The 17,299-nt window shown below is 45.5% G+C and overlaps 1 protein-coding gene across 1 annotated transcript in view; it reads left to right on the top strand.

Annotated features, from left to right (window-relative positions):
• Positions 1-959: 959 nt before the first annotated feature.
• Spata18 (spermatogenesis associated 18) overlaps positions 960-17,299 on the top strand; it is a 30,898-nt gene continuing 14,558 nt past the window's right edge. The window contains exons 1-5 of the mRNA XM_041671553.1: positions 960-1,089; positions 7,904-8,009; positions 8,124-8,239; positions 9,449-9,558; positions 16,914-17,009. Of these exons, the coding sequence (XP_041527487.1) occupies positions 1,003-1,089; positions 7,904-8,009; positions 8,124-8,239; positions 9,449-9,558; positions 16,914-17,009 (515 nt within the window). The 5' untranslated portion in view covers positions 960-1,002. The remainder of the gene's footprint in view (positions 1,090-7,903; positions 8,010-8,123; positions 8,240-9,448; positions 9,559-16,913; positions 17,010-17,299) is intronic.

Genomic DNA, 17,299 nt, shown 5'->3' with positions numbered 1-17,299 from the left:
ACCTCACCGACTGGGAAATCTTACCACTGTGGAAACCCCGTTTTCAAAGCAATTTCGTGCAAGCGGAGCAAAAGCTAGGTTTTCTTTGAACAGATCCTGACACCACCAACCCCACCGCAAAAGAGTGGCATGGTACACCGAGGGACCCGAGTGTCCACACAGAACACAGGTGGGCAAAGGGATTGCACTTGTACATGCTGAGGAAGACTTGACAGTTAGGGCAAAGATCTCACTGTGTAGCTGCGTGTGTCATTGTATGGAGTACAAGTCTATGGACTTAGCCCCACCGAGTGGGTCGAGAGACAAAGCCAAAGATGTAAGTAGTAAAAACGGATATTTTAGTCGCAGTTTCACATAGGCAAACGGAGAATTAAATGCTTGAGAGGTGAAAGAGTAGGAAAGGCCAAGGAAGTCTACTAAAAATTCCCACGGAGTTAACTTGCTTTCCTGGCCACACACTGTCACCCAGAATCAGGTGTCCTGCGGTCCCCTATCCTCCTGGCAGGTCTAGGCCCAGCACAGGGTCGGGCAGCAGCCCCCCAGGGGTCTGGACATCCCCCCCAGCGGGTTGCACACTGTTGCCCTAGCTGCGGTCTTGGCAGCTCTCCGAAGTCCCCGGGCTGGGAGTGAGCTGGGTGGGGGGCGGGGCGTTGCTCCGACGCTAGCCGCGGGTCCCTGGCAGCCGGCCGCCACGTCAAGGTTTGTTTAATAATCGACGGGGTATTTATGGCCTGGCCCGCGGGCGGCGGCTGGGAAGCTTGAACAGCGGGCCGGCCAGTGGATGAGGCGTGGCGCCTGCGGCTCAGAGCGCCTCCCCCCTCGGTTTCCCGAACCCTGCCAGGTCCGACCCGAGGGGGAGGATGGACACTCCAGCTGCGTTCTGAGCCTGCGCAGAAAATAACACCCTTGCGGCCACAACACCCCACCGTCCTACCCAGGTTACCCCCTCGTCCCTTCTACCACTCGATCTCCCGGAGTCGGAGGCGCGGAAAAGCGCGCGCGATGGCGGACAACGTGAGGAAGCTGGCCAAAAGCGACTCTTTTCGAGGGCTGCAGGATAGAGTCTCCTTCTGGGTGCAGGACTACAAAGTGAGTCTGGGCGGGAGACCCCAGGGCTCTCACTGCCTAGTTTCCCCGCACAGCCTCGATCGGGGCTGACGTCCAGGAGGTCACTTCACCTCTTGATACCCTAACAGGCATATCAGACTCCTACTTAGATCAAAGAAGGAAGTCCTATGTCTATGGGAACCCTTCACCTGGGGCGGGATGACTCCAGGCGGCCGCAGAGCGTTGGCCTGTGTTCGGTAACCGTGGACGCCGGAGGCCCTAGCAACAGAAGGAACAAGTCGGGCTGCCAGCTCCCCTTTCCCTCCCCCCTCCCCCCCCCCCCCCCCCCGCCCATTCTCTCTGCCTGCTTTGGAATTATTTTCTACTGTACCCTTTCCACTCCCTGCGGGGTTTCCTTTCTGTGAGGTTCTCAGTTTTCAGGACATCCAGTATCCTAATAGAGCGAACGTTTCTAAACCTACACCCGGGAACTATTATTATAGTAAAGGGGACATTTGTAAAAGTTGCGCCCTTTGCGTGCTGGCAACATGGCAGAAAGGTACCAGGGCGACTTCCAGGAGGTGTTGCCAAGGCAGTGTCACCAGCATTCTGCCACACCCAGAAGCACACTCCAATTTTCACTAATCCCACTCCACCCTGGCTCCAACAGCTGCATGCTGAATTTGCCTCACATTCCATGAAAGTACCTTGAATAGGCAGGCGGCTCTGGGCTTTTCCTAGAGTCAGCAGGGAGAGGTGTGAGCTGGGACGACAGACATTGGCCTGACTTCTAGGCCTGAATGTGGCTACAATTAGCCAAGAAATGTTTGCCAGCCTCTCTGGGTTTCAGCACCTCAAGCTGCTCCATAGTTGGGGTTTTAATTATTATTAAATAATAATTGACTAGTAATAATAGTTCTTATTATTACAATAATATGTAACGTTGCTTTGTGGATCTCAGATTTTTAAAATCTAGACCAGCTTGGTTTTTTAATTTACACCTGAATCCATCCCATATGTTGTTATGTGTAGTTTGGATTTGGGTCAGTTGCTAAGCAGGTACTTTGTAATCCCCAAAGTGGTTTTGTTAGTAGCAAGAAATTTTGAATTAAACCTTAAGATGAATATTCACTGCAGAAAACTCTAGTTAAAATGCTAGCTGTAGAAAACTACATTTACGAAAAAAAAAAAAAAAACAACCCTGTAAATTGTATTTGCTTTGGAAGCCTGATTTTGATGACTGATTTGGCTTAGTTAGAATTAAAAATTTTAAAAATGTCATGAATAATCCTTTACAATTAAAGCCCCCCCTGGGGAAAATTTACTTAAAAAAAATAAATGGTTTATATTAATCCTAAACACAACACATAATTTCAATTTTCTTCCAATTAATGATTTTTTTTTTTGCTAATACCCATTTAGCTTTTCTTTTATTTCCCTCGTGTGACTTCCCCCCTTTCCTCCTCCTCTCCACCTTAGTTTAGGCGGTGCTGCACTTGAACCCACAGCCTGGTAGCTACCCTGTAAGACGGACTTCACCATGTACTGTGCCTTGGCTTCTTTTTATCCATGTGTTCATCGTCCTCAATTTCAGTTACCTACAGTCAACTATGGTCTGAAAACACAAAACAAAACCAATTGCTATGTTTTAGACTGTGTGCGGGGGAGGGTGATAAAATCTGTATTAGAGGTTAATTCATCTCTTGATGAAGCTTGTGCAGAGTATGTGTGAGCGCAATACTACCCACAGGTAGCGCTGCCTCAGTTTCCAAACACAGCTGATGGTCTTTAGAAATATCAGTCTATGCCCTAAAGCCTTTTTAATCCCAGCACTTGAGAGGCAGAGGCAGATGGATCTCTGTGAGTTTGCAGCCAGTCAGGTCTACAGAGTGAAACCCTGTCTTGAAAAGCCAATAATATATATAATATCTATTATGTGTGTGTGTGTGTGTGTGTGTGTGTTGGTTTATGTTTAATCTTAAAGCACCTAGCAGTCTTCTGGGTTGTGAAAGAAACTACTCCCTGTTGATTTGGACACAATCTTTTTTAGGGCTGAAGAGATGTTTCTTTAGGTAGGGTCACCTGCTGCCACGCCTTGTCCTGAGTTCCACCCGCAGGACCCACATGATGGAAGGAGAAGCTCAACTCCCACGAGTTGTCTTCTGACTTCCACATGTGTGCTGTGACATGTTTGCAGCTCCTACCCATACGCAATGTAACAGTGCTTACAAAATTCTCCAGGAAAAGAATGTTTCCCAACAGTTCCCCAAAGAACCAAACACTAAAGCCGACAACTGAGACAGCTAACAGCCCTGCCTCTCTTTGCCAAGCGGGTGCTACTGAGCTTAACGTGAGCCTCTCAGGTACCTTTAAAGGACAGCTTGGTCTGAACACGTGACTTTCAGAAGGCGCTCACCATCTTTGTTCAGCTAGGAGCCAAGGCAAAAACTGAACTCAGCCAGCAAATGGTTACGGGCCAACAAATCAGGGGGCCTGACAAGAATTTTTGCAAGGCATCTTTAAAAGAGCATGTTGTGTGCCTGTCTATGCTTGGTGCTGGGAGTGGGAGCTACACATTTTTAATTTAAAAAGTTTGTTTTCTGTGTATGAGTGTTTGGCCTGTGCACCGCTTGTGCAGTCCTGGCAGAGAACAGAAGAGGGCACCGGGTCCTCTGAAACCAGTTACTGTTGGTTGTGCTGATCCCGCCCCATGAGTGCTGAGAACTGAACCAGGGTCCTCAGAGAGCAGCCAGTGCTCTCTGCTGCTGAGCTGTCTCGCCATCCCTAATGGAGTCGTGCCTTAAAGACAAGCCTCTCTCTGTAGAAGAGAAAGAATGTGTGCAAGTAGGGAAGCCCGAGGGAACTGGTGGGAGCTGGGAAGAAGAGGCTGAGCAGTTGGAGAGTTGGGGCCATGGGATGGGGGGAGTTCAGCCTTTGTTTGAGGGCCCAGAGGGAGACTCTGAAAGCACAATACAGGAAGAGGACCACTTGGGATTGGACTCCACACTGGTTGCTCTAGTTGTCTGGTGATGGGGAAAGTGCAATCTCTAGAAAGAGGGTTTGGGGTTAAGTGATACTTGAAGCAAGAGAATTTATGAATAAATGAACCTGGCATATTTAGCAGACAAGATGAAAGACACCAAGAATGCCCCTTAAGGCTCCTGTGAGAGGGTACTGTTTAAATACCGGAAATTTACAGGGCAACAACTTTATAGTTGTATTGGTCAGTTCTGTAAAAGGCAAGGATCCCTTTATAAGCAGAGCTGAATTCTGATGACAATTACTCCTTGGAGTTGTAACACCTTATGTTACACCGCCTTCAGTGGGTCAACCCTGGACTGGATCCCTCCTTCCTCTGGGATACTCCATTTCCCCTCCAAGTCCTGTGGACTAGGGAGTTAACTTGAGTTAGATGACCTTAGCTTGACTCTAAAGGCGTGTGTTTGATAATTATAGCAGCAAACGGTAAATATGCTATCCTTTATAGTCTATCCTCAAGATAGGATAGATGACATATACTTTGAGTCAGGGTCTTGCTATATATATAGGCAGGGTTAGCCTCTAACTTGAAATCCCTCTGCCTCCTGAGTGCTGAGATTACAGACATGCAACTGCTTTTAAAGTAAGATGATAGATAGTAGGACATCACAATTCAAAAACTTTGTTTTTTATTCTTTTTAACAAAAAGGATCTCTTGTAGCCCAGGCTGGCTTCAAACCTGATTCCGTAGCTAGAGACGAACTTGAATTCCTAATCTTCCTGCTTTCACCTCTCATGTACTGGGATTACATGTGTGAGCCATCATGCCCAGTTTACATGTGAAACTGAATAGGAATAGAATCAGGGATTTGTGCACGACAGGCAAGGATTCTCTCAGTGGACCCCCAGCCCCCAGAAAGATCAGTTATTTAATACATGAGACTGATGGCAAGAGCTCTATTGTTATTCTCTTCCATTAAGGATGTGTTCACTAATAGTTGAAAACATGGTATTCAACATCAGCATACGAAAAGGAGATCTTACTGAGGCGTGTCTTCTGTTTGGTTTAGAATAGCATTTGTGGTTGAAACAGAGGTCTGTCAGTGTTGCCATGGTGTGTTCAAACAGACTCCCTGACCACCGTAACGACTCCTCAGTCAACAAACTAACACGTTCTTCAGGGTACAATCTAAGCAGTAAACTTAGAAAGAACTTTATGCTTTTCTTTATCTCTTTACTACCAGTTCAAGCTTCAGGAACAAACAAATACACGAATCTCAGGGTCTCAATGGGAAGGATACTTTTCTCTTGAAAAGTCACAGGGCAGCTCTTCATCTCTGGTTCAGTTCCCCTTGAGAGAGCATGGCTGGTGTCCTAGCATGCCCTCTGGAAGAGCTACAGGGGAAGGAAGCAAACTTGTACTGCTCTTAAATGACATGTTTAAGATGTCTTGTCCATAATCCTTTGCCAGAAGCATGGCTGTGTATCAGTTGATAATGGGGTGTCTCTGTTGAGAAAGACATCCTTGGGAAATTCTGGGGCTGTGTATCATAGTGTGTACTTACCCAAGCTGGATGATGCTATAAAACCACTGTCTTGTACATGGCTGTTAGTAACAGAAATGTCATATAACCATAGTTCTGTGACGCCAGCCTGATTGTCAGGCAGCCAAAGAGTGGCTGAGAGTATAAACACACTGTGGTATCATAGAGATCTGTTCTTACTTTCTTGGAGCTGCCCTCCTCTTTGCCTTCTTTGTCCTTCTTCCTTCCTTCCTTCCTTCCTTCCTTCCTTCCTTCTTTCCTTCCTTCCTTTCTTGCCATCATTTTACTCTTTACTAGTTATCTTTTCTTCCTCAGTCCACTTGAAACACAAGATGGTCCCTGAGCCCTCTGCCCATCCTGTATCATTACTGTGATCTCACCTCTGTAGGTTTCCACTCTCCCATCCAAAGCCACACCCCCATTCCTGTCTCTCTTTAGCAGTCCGGATTCTACCTGTTTTTGGTAGTGTTGTGGTGGGAAGCACGCATGTCTCACATGCTGAGGTTGCGAGAAACCCAACTCAACCGTCCTTTCTTCGAATGGCCTGACTTTACTTTCCTGAGCTGGTGTGTCTCCCATAGGAAAGGTAGCCCATGTATAGCATTGTCCCTTCCCCTTCCCTCCTTTCCCCTTCTCCTCCCCTCCCTGGCTCTCTTTTCCTCCTCCCCAGGGCCTGTTTTGTTTAGCCTCTAGCTTACTTCCCGCACAGAACACTTGATATAGCCTGGGATGATCATTTATAGACTGTTTGCTTCCTCATTCTCCATCCTCTCCCCCCAGCTGCTGAGCTCACCCACAGCAGGCAACACGTTTCATTTAAAAGTAACTTTGGCATGGGGGGCATAGGAAGTCTGGGACTTATGAATAAATGAATCTGAAGACTCTGCTCTGCACAGGGTACATTCGATTCCCATCTTTTCTCTGCTTCTCAGATGATAGGGCTAATTGAATAATGTGATCCTATTGTAACTCAAGCCATCTTAAGCAGTGCTTTGTGTGGGGAGCTGGGCATGTTGTAACTTGTCTTGGGATATCCCCGTGAATATTTGTGTTGTGTACACAAATGCTCCTTTGGGCAGCAGACAAGCAGGTGGTGGGAAACCACAGACACACTTCTCATTGAGGATCTGTGCTGAGTTAGCACACAAAGTCAACTCCTTCCTAAATCCGAGGACACAGTATCTCATTTACATACTTTCCTAAAAGAATTCATCTTGCTGGTGGAGAGTAGGATTTGAATCCAGAGCTTCCTGATTCCTGGGCCCTGGCTCCTACACAGCACCTCACAGCTGCCTTTTGTTTCTCGAAGGGCTGGGTAGTTTGTTTAGATTCTTTCTCTGAACACTTTGTATTCCCACAGTTTGAGACAGGAAATAGGCCCAGACAGCAAGGTTGGGTAACCAACATCTATGTAATTTACAGTCATGGGTTTATTGTTTGTTCATATACCCACCCTTAAAGTTGGAATCACTTCAAGGTCTAGCTATGAACATTAAATAAAGACCAAAACAGAATAATAACCAAGAGGCCTACATGACCTTCCATTCTCATCACTGAAAGGGTTCCACATTCAGTACGGCCATCTCTTTCCCACAAACTACCTAGTTGACTTAATTTCTTCTCAGACTTTAGAACCCTTCACCGATTTTTCAAGACAGCAGCTTTTCAGTGGACTTGATGCCCCTTACACTCCCTGCCGTCATCTGCTAGTGGCCATGGGCCTCCTTTTGTCTTGCTCCCCCATAGCATCCTGCACCCAGCATAATACCGTCCTGCTGTTAAAGGAGTTGTAGACTTGGCACATATAATATCAAGAACTGAATGTTATGTACAATATGATAAAGCAGATGAATGAGGTGACAATTTGCATTGGGGTGTAAAGAGTCTCTTAGGTTCATAAGGGAATTTTTTTTTTTTAACTTTCAGGATTCTGAGTCGAATCATTGCTATGAAAGTAATTCCTCAAACCTCAGAGGGTTAAACACCCACAAACAACTTCCTCAGGCACTTCTCGTTAATCAAGTCAATAGCTTTGGGGGTCTTGTGTGTTCACACTTCCCCTCCTCCACAGGAGGGAATGCTTCCTCTGCATTTACCTGGTAGATCTGGAAATCTAGAAACAGGATTGCTCAAGAGATTTTTTTTTCCTGCCAGGCCCAGTTATGGTGTATAGAACTGAGTTCAATCACAGAGTCGCCAAATGCCAGCTGTGTGTTCAGAGGAATAGATCTTGGGCAGAGAGCCTGGTAGCCCCTGGATTACACAGTCACGTCTATCTGCAGCCAGTTCCAGAAACAAGGAACTGTACAGATGTCTTCTGTTTGACTTTACAGACAAACTCCTGTGACGAAAACCTAAATTACTGCATCGGACTCATCGAACAAGTGGCCAAAGTGCAGGCGCAACTCTTCGGGATCCTCACATTGACAGCCCAAGAAGGTGAGAGCAATTTCTGCCTCCCCACCCTTCAAACCCTCTCCTTTTGTGTTTGTGCGAATGTGTGTGTGTGTGTGTCCACGTCCTCCGGCTGATCTGCCACGTCCATTCTCTTAGGAGGACATAATGAGGGTGTGGCAACGATCAAGAGTCGCCTTTTGCCTTTGCTGGAGACATCTTTCAGCTCTGTAAACGTGGGAAAACTTACGGACAACAAGGTCACCATCGGACAGGTAAGGATGCACAAGGATGATGCGGCAGCATAAAACTGGAACTTTCAAGTTTGGAAAAGTGAGCAAACAGTGTTCTTACGTAGGCCTGGCACTGGTGACTTCCACGGGCAGTGGAACTTTCTAGATCGTTGGAATCCAGAGCGCAAGCATGACGCATACCAAAAATTAAGACAGCAGTCCCATCATGTTTTCTGTTGCCACAACAAACTCCTGCAGGAGACAGCAATATGTTGGTGGGCATATGTCCTGAAGGGAGTAAGCACATCCCTGGGAGCCAGGACACAGGGAGGGGCCAGGCTTGCTCATTCATAATAACTCTCTTGAGAACTAGCCCGGGTCTAGTGAGAACTCCCGGTTTTCCATGTTCTGATGGCTTCTCCCATCACACCCTACCTGTCACCTGGAAATGCCAGGGCCCAAACTTTCAATCCACATACTCTTGAGGAACACAGTGTAGCCATATTATATACAACGGCAGCCAGTAATTTTACTTCCAGATGTTTGAATGGCTTTGCAAAGACTTATAAAAATGGATGGAGTTCCCCAAAGCTACAGAGAAACGTAGTTGGAGTGGGCTGTTCTGAGCAGGAACCAGTAGTTGAACAGTTTCTGCTTAGGTGAGAACCAAACTGGACAGAAACCCTGGGGAGTTGTAGATTTTGATGGTTCCTTTTACGTACTGGCCACACGGGGACAATAAGTTTGCCAACTTAATGTTGCCATCCTGGTTTCTAAAGCATGGTAGGTATACAAAAACAAACAGGTTTGTAGCAAGCCTGGCACCTGGTAAGATTTCTCTTTACCTGAGGTGATAGTCGTCACTAGTACTTTTTGAGGACAAACACTGGCTAGAATTTTACTGTCTGTGGGTATTATTCTGGGTTAGAGGGTCTTTTTATTCTGGGAGTAGAGGTGATGTAGGATGATGTTTTAAAGTCTACACTTAAAATCGAGTTGTAATGTATATATAGTGAAGCCCACAGCAGATGAGTTTTGAACCAGGAACAAACACACAAAACTCATCCCTGCACTGATCCACAAACTGCCACCTCCCTCCGAGCCTGCTTTGTGTCACCTCCAGAGCAGCTGCTGAGGGTTCCTGCTGGAGAAGTTCACACAAATGAATGCAGCTTCTTTTGCTAAGTGCAGTGTTTTTGTCATGTGTCCATGCTATTGTCCATGTCCACACTACTTTTTTTTTCTTTCCAGGACACGTATTTTAGAGACAAAACGAGAGAAGCTAGTTCTCAGGATCAGGACCAAGAACAATTAGACTTTGACTCCAGCCCCGACAGTCAACAAAACCAGGTTCAAGACGAGTAAGAGGAATGCAAGTTATCTTTTTTTCAAACAGAATTATTTTAGAATTAATTACTTTTTAAGTTTGAAAACAGAATAATGGGTCATGTAAAATGTAGGGATTTGCAAGTAAATGTGTGTGTGTGTGTGTGTGTGTGTGTGTGTGTGTGTGTAAGGGAGGAAGGGGGAGAGGGAGGGAGGGAGTAGAATGTGTGTGGGAACTTATGACTGAGTTGGGGCCTGGGCATCTGCATTCTATGATCCTTGGTACTTCACCTCCATCTCTGTTGCTCACTCAACAGCTCATGTTTTAGATAAATATCAGTAGATAACAGCCTGTTACTCCAGAGACTATGTAGAAGGAGAAGGTCGCAGGAGGAGGGAAAGGTGGGATGAAGAGGAAGACTGAGAAAAAGAAACAGAGCAGGTAGAGCAGGGACGCCTGTATCAGCTACTTTTCTCGGTGCTGAGACAGAGGATCTGAGTTTAAGGGACACGGAGTTTATTTTGGAGAAATAAATTTCATCATGGCAGCTGTATCACCGGGCAGCTGCTCTCCTCACATCCAGTCATGGGGCAGAGGGCGATGCATGCTAGGCTCAGCTCTCCTCCCTTGTTGTTCAGTCTGGTAGGCAGGCTTCTGCTTCAGACATCAGTTACCCCAATCCACATAATCCCTCATAGGCATGCCCATGAGCCTTATGACCCAGTTGTTTGTTTTTGTTTTTTTGTAAGACATAGACTATGGCTGACCCGGAACTCACAGAGATCTACCTACCTCTGCTTCCCAAGAGATAGAATTAATGGCATAGAGGCAAAAGTCACTACACATATGACTTACCTTCTAGATCTTGTCAAGACCACCATGTCTATTATCTCTTAGGAGAGCATCTATAATTTATTGGGAGAATTGTAAACTTAATCCATGTTTTTGAATAACTAGCTATTATATCCATATATATATATATACATACATACACACACATGTAATATGGTATGCGATATATATGTATATATATGTAAAAGTTAGGCAAGGTCAGGCAACAGGAAAGAGTCAGATTAAGCTTCTGGAATCACTGCAAAGAAATTTCCGGCTTTCGGTCTGAAGGTAGGCAATTTATATGGAGCAATTTATATGGGGTACCATTTGACAATCTTAATTTAAAAACCAACAAATAACACCAACACACACACACACACACACATACACACACACACACACACCCCTCATTCCTAGCATCCACTTCATTCCTACCGTGGATAGGATAGTGAGAAAGGCAGGGATGGAATAGTTTGTGACTCTATCTTGTTCTCTGGTGGAATTTCCTTTTTTTCTCCCTACGTGGAGAATCTTGCAATTTGCTCGATAGTAAAAACAATGCAAATTTCCTTCTCAAACGCATAGAAACAGAAATGTAAAGGTGGAAGTCTTGTTAGCTCACTCTGTCAACACTTTGACACACTATACTCCAGACACACTGTGTGGGCTTGCACCTACACACACACCTAGGCAGCAGTCACACAACTGCAGTAGCCAAATGCACACCCACAAAAGCTGAGTTCCTCTGAAGGACACGAATGTGTTTCGTGTTAGCTGATCCTTCTGTTCACCACTTGGAGGTGAGATGGGCTTATCTCCTTTATCATAAATCCTCTTTGTGTAAAGTGTCTACTAAATTCCAAGAGCCATTTCCCTTCTGAGCTGGTTTGTCTCTTGTGGGATTCTTTTCTTGATCTACGCTTAGGCATCCCCAAAGGTGAGTCACTTGGGTCTTGTACTGTCCTGTGGTCTTTGTTGGCCTTGGTTCCTTCTGGGCGCTAGCGTCTTATGCTGCTGGGTTCTGAGTTGGGTCTTGTCTGGTTCAGTTTCCTGGCAACTGCTTCAGATGTTGAGGACCTTCTGGTTTCTCTAGTTATAAGGGAAAGCATTGAGGATTTGTTGCATTTTGATGTCCGCTAGCACAGATGGGGGCCAGGATTTCCTACTTCCCTTTGTTTGTTTGTTACATGGGTCTCACAACCACTCTAAAGGGGTGATAAGGACCAGGAATCTTGATTCTTAGCCAGTGTTCTGGTGCTGTGAAGAGACCATGATAACTGCAACTCTTATCATCGAGAGCATTTAACTGGGGCTGGCTTACAGTTTCAGAGGTTTAGTCCATTGTCACCACAGTGGGAAGCATGGCAGCGTGCAGGCAGATGTGGTGCTGAGAAGCAGCTGGGGGTTCTATACCCAGATCTGCAGGCAGCAGGAAGAGAAAGACACTGGGGCGGGTTTTGGCTTTTCAAACCCCAAAGCCCATCCCCATGACTTTCTCCATGAAGGTCATATCTACTCCAAATGCCACACTTCCTGATCCTTCTGAGTAGTGCCACTCCCTGACAGCTAAGAATGCAGATATATGAGCCTATGGCGGCCACTATTATTCAAACCACCACATTGGTGAACACAGAAATTTGTAAGAATAGTGTCCCAAACACCAACCCATCCTTCCATGTCACGTGTTCCATTTACTTTATTACTTCTGAGTGACTTCCTTTCCTTCCAGAAGCTCACACAGAGATACTGACTGCCATGTTCCTATTTTGCTTAGTTATGTTTAACACCTCTTTGGCCCTTATTCTGTTTTAATTGAAGATCTCCCAAATGATGAAGTGTGTGTTTCCTATACCAGAAATTTGCTCAAAGAATCAAACCAATTCATCACAAACCATTTAAATAAAGTATATTCACCTGACTAAAACAGCTTCCTATTTAAGAAGGTATATCTCTGCCTCCTATCTATTCCTCATGTCATCCAAATGTGTGGAATTAGAACTGTGTGTGTGCATTTGTACATATATGTTCATACTGTGTGCAAGGAGAGGGAGTACTTCATCTGTCTGTACTTTTCCTCTTGGTTCATTTTGTTTTGTTACTGTTGATTTTCTTCAGCTCTTTCATCAAGAGAGAAACGAAGAAATCATCTTTCCACATTAACCTTAAAAATCTGTAATAGACTCAATTTTTTAAGAACAAGCTAATTTCCCTTCAACCTGCAATAGCTGTATTAAGTCGTTTCTAATCCAGCACTCTTTTAGACTGTAGACAGTTTATTTATTCATTCATTTCGTATTTCATCTTTCACCAAGATCTGTGTAATGGGCTTTAAGTGCTGAGGGTAAAGAGGAGTAGCATAGTTTGTAGTTTATGGTATGAATATGAGATAAATGTGAACGGCACTCAGCGGAAGAGGGCACGCTGAACTTGAAGCTGTGTCTGGTGGCATATGGAAAGTGGAGGTGGGCTCACGTGTAAGTAGTGACCGATTGCTTGGGTTCTGTGTGGTTGTTATGGATTCTTCATCCCGTTATTTCCCTGTCTGCTTTATTCTCTTGGTGAAGACCCGTGTTTGTCAGATTCCAACCCTGTGACAAAATACCAGAGATATATAACTTAAAACGAGAAACAGTTATTTGGTCTCATGGCTTCAGAGATCGTGGTCTCTGGGACCCTTCACTTGGGGACTGTGATGAGGCAGCATATCACGACAGGGAGTGCACAGTAAAGAGAAACACCTAACTTGATACTGGCTGTACAGTGAAGAGAGAAGGGAGAGTCTCAGTGTCCCCTTGAAGGCATGCTCCTTGTATCTTCCCAGCACGTCCCAGTGCCCCCGATAGCATTTCCAGCCAGGCATCAAGCCTACCCCACTTGAGCTCTGGGCACACATTGAAGATTCAAACCACAACAAGATCCCGATGTTTTACCCCCTATTATTTTTTCACTAAAAGACTCATACTCTAGCCTCAGGACTACTGTGTACGGAAACAGCTTAGATATTTCATGGGAGGCAAGTCACAGATGTTGTGGACCCTTTGTGAGCCTGTGATGTCCCCCTGTACCAGGACAGTTCCATTGAGAACCACTGGTCTCCATCCAATGTCCATCTGACCTTCACTGGCTGAATTTGAATTCTCTGGTCAGAGAAAGATGATGTGGCTTAAACCAAGTTAAGAGAGTCCTGGATACTAATTTTTGATCAAGTCATTTGGACAATTGTCCTTAGTAAGTGGTGGAAATCAATGACATAAAACCATATATAGCTACACACACACACACACACACACTACTTTTCCTGCCTGTGGCAGCAGGAAGCTGCTTGCTCACATATTGAAGAAGATAAAGGGAATATTGCTGTTGTGCTGGCTTTCTTCCTTTTCCTAGTTTCCCCAGAAGTATCTGATGGTCCTGTCCACGTTAGGGAATGCCTTTCTCTCTCTGCTAATCTTCTATGGAAGGATCTTCATGGACAAGATCCTAAAGGAATGCCTCACTGACATCTTAGATGCTTCTTGCTCTATCATCAGAATTAACTGCCACGAGGCTGGCAAGATGGCTCAGTGGTTAAAGGGTGTTTCCTGTCAAGCCTGATGACCTAAGTTCCATGTCTGGAAGGGCAGAAATGACTCTCACAAGTTGTCCTTGACCTCCACACATGCACTGTGGCTTGCATGAGCGCAGACGCTAGAAAAAGAGAATTTGGAAAAGCAGCCGTCACTAATCTCACTCTAACAAGCCTGACATCCAAGTACAGGGCTTTAAATCATAGTATTGTGTACTGGCTGGAGTAGCCTCATGCGGATCTCAAAGTGCACAATGCATTTAGTTCATCTCTAGGAATTCCCAACGCCTTAAGGGTTTTAGAATTGTTCAGAAGTGCAAGTTCAAAGTCTTCTCTGTGATTCAAGGGACTCCATTAACCCGTCCAATCTCAAAAGTCAGTTCTATACTTTGAATATACAGCGACACAGTAACCATGCCCATTCCTTACAGGTATAAATTGAAGCACAGAAGGAGCAGAGCAAAGCAAGGCAGACCTAACAAAGACCAAATCCTGAGACTCCAAGTGTGGCATCGGGGTTCTTGTGGAATTATCTAGGCTCCACTGGCTTTACGGCTAGTCCCTTCTTTCTGGGCTCTTCACTGTAACATAAGCTGACCTGTCATGGTTTCGTGCGCAGTGCAGTCTACAGCTGCATGCAGGCTAACCAACCTTGATACACATCACCTGCTCTCACTGGTTTTCTGAATCCTTGGTTTCTCACCTCCATAGCGCTTCATTCTTACAGCGCGCATGCGCAAAACCAGCACTGTAGGCCTCACCCAAAGTTGTCCTGCCATCTTGAGATGTAGCCTAGCCCCCTTGGACCATAGCGCAGCAACCTGTGGGACTTGGCTGAACCCAGGAAAAACTCTTTTTTTTGTTTTTTGTTTTTTTTTCGAGGCAGGGTTCCTCTGTAGCTTTTGGTGCCTGTCCTGGAACTAACTCTGTAGACCAGGCTGGCCTCCGACTCCCAGAGATCCGCCCTCCTCTGCCTCCGGAGTGCTGGGATTAAAGGCGTGCCGCCCCCCCCCCCGCCCCCCCCCCCCCCCCCCCCCGCAAAACACTTTCTTATTCGGCTGTTTTTCTGTGGTGTACCTCGAAGGCCACATTTTCTCAGGCATTCTCCTGTCAAGTCAATTTACAGGAACACACCCAGGAACTCTTGTTGGTTGGGAACTTTTGTGTCGCCCCTGTGCAGCATCCAAAGTTTCTCATTAATGGTGCTAATGTCTTTAACCTCTTCCTGCCTGATCTTCAACTTGAACTGGGTCCACATTTCTTTTCCCACTAAACCGCACACTTTCCCATTTTATGTAGCCTTAGACAGGTCACGTGGTTTTTCAGCTCCCAGCACGCTTTCCCGTCTTTATGCCCCATCGTTTTCTCTTACTGTAAATCTGGGAAGTGCGGTGAGCAATCGCCACAGCACAACCTGCATAGTATGCTGCCCTGAAATTCCCTTTGCCAGACAAATGATGCACTGTTCTTAAGTTCAGCCTCAGGGTGTGGACAGAAATGCAGCCAGGTTCTTAGCCAGAATGACATGAAAGGCTTCTACTCCCCTTCCCCGTGAAGTTCTGATGGTCTAAATCTGAGCTGGTACTGTTCCTGCTTCAACAGCTCACATGGTTCATATCTTCATTCTGGTCCTCGAAACTCCTCCCAGAGATCTATTAAGCTCCAATTGCAGCCTTCTAGGGCTTTCTCCGGCCTGCAGTTTCAAACTCTTCCCTATTATTTCCACACGCCAGTCGCATGAGCCTTCTAGTCAGGGAGTCACAGCCCTGCTTTTTAGGACCAATTTTGGTCAGTGACTAGGGTTTCTGTTGCTGTGATAAGGCATCATGACCCATATCAGCCTGGGAGGAGGGTGTTTATTTGATCATACAGCTTGTAGTACCTCATCCGGGGAAGGCAGGCAAGAACTTGTGGCAGGTTACCTGAAGACAAGAACTGATGCAGTGGTCATGGAGGAGGGCTGCTTACCGGCTTGCTCCTTACAGCTTGCTCAGCCTGCTTTCTATAGCACCTAGGGCTTCCTGCCTAAGGATGGCACTGCCCACAGTGAGCTGGGCCCTCAGAGAGCAATCAGTGAGCAAAATACATCACAGGCTAGTGAGGACATATTCTCAACTCAAGTTCTGTCTTGCCAAATGACTGTGGCTCGTGTCAAAGCTGACATACAATTAAGCAGCATACCAGACTAGATGAATCTTAGGAGAAAAATGTTTATATTGGCTCATGGTTTAGAGGGATATAGCTTATCACAGAGAGGAAGGTGTGCTGGAGAGACAGGCATTGGAGGCATTTGGAAGCTGTTCTCTCATGTCTTTGTGGATCAGGAAGTAGAGACAGGAGAATGCTAGCCTTCAGTGGCTACCTCTTCCCACTCCCCACTAGTCAGCCCATGGGATGCTTCTGACTCTACTAAAGGTTATTCTTCCTCGCGCCAGTTAATCTTCCCTGAAAACATCCCCATAGACACACCTCCAAACACTTACCTTGCCAAGATTCTGAATAGAATCAAGTTGGTGACCATAGTTAATGACCATTTTTACGTTGAAAAAGTACTAGAAAAATAAGTAAAGTCACACAGTGAAAACTGAGAATAGAAATTGGTCCATAGTGGAAAGTGGAGAGCTTCCGTAGAGAGGCTACTTAGAAACTGGATGGAAATGGTAGGCGATGAAGGAGAACTAAGTAGGGATTGAGTTTTATCCTTTACCATCTAATGTTGATAGTTATCACAGTCTTTTAGGGATCAGCTCTGTAATCTCCCTGAGTTTGGCTAAGCAGGATGGAGGATGCTGGCATGTTTCTGTTTGACTCCATCGTAAAGTCTACAACATGGTCTGAGGGCTGAGAATCTGATGGTTGTTTTTTTTTTTTTTTTTTTTTAATGGCAAATTTATAACTCAGGCCAGGAGTTTCCTAGAAAATCTATGCCTTGAGTTGGAAAGTCTGCCAATTTGGGAAAATCTGGTTTTAGTTACTGATTTCTCTTACAGTCTGGCTGACACTGGAAAGAGTCTTGAAGGAACCAGGAACAGATCAACCATATCCCTCATGGCTGCAGAGGAGGAGATAAATCAGCTAAAAAAGCAGTAAGAAAACAAGAACCCATAGAACCCTGCAGCTGCTGCCGAGCCACCAAGTTTAGTATTTGAGTCATTTACTACAAATGAGAGAATTCACCATGAATGAGGAAGGGCGGTGGCATTTTATGAATACTTAGCTTCTTTTTCTCACCACATGAATTTCTTGCTGACTACAGGAAATTTCTGAACTGTTGCATAGTATCCAGGAGCCTAAAACCCCTCTCCTCATGCTATGGCACTTAACATTACCAGTTCATTTCTTCCAGTTAATATGTTGAAACAGCTAAGAGCAGATT

This window comes from Microtus oregoni, unplaced genomic scaffold (genome assembly GCF_018167655.1).
Source record: "Microtus oregoni isolate MIOR12 unplaced genomic scaffold, Mior012 000021F_ref0000039, whole genome shotgun sequence".
NCBI classification, from domain to species: Eukaryota; Metazoa; Chordata; class Mammalia; order Rodentia; family Cricetidae; genus Microtus; species Microtus oregoni.
Note: the sequence above shows the minus strand (reverse complement) of the source record. Positions and strands in the feature narration are given on the sequence as shown.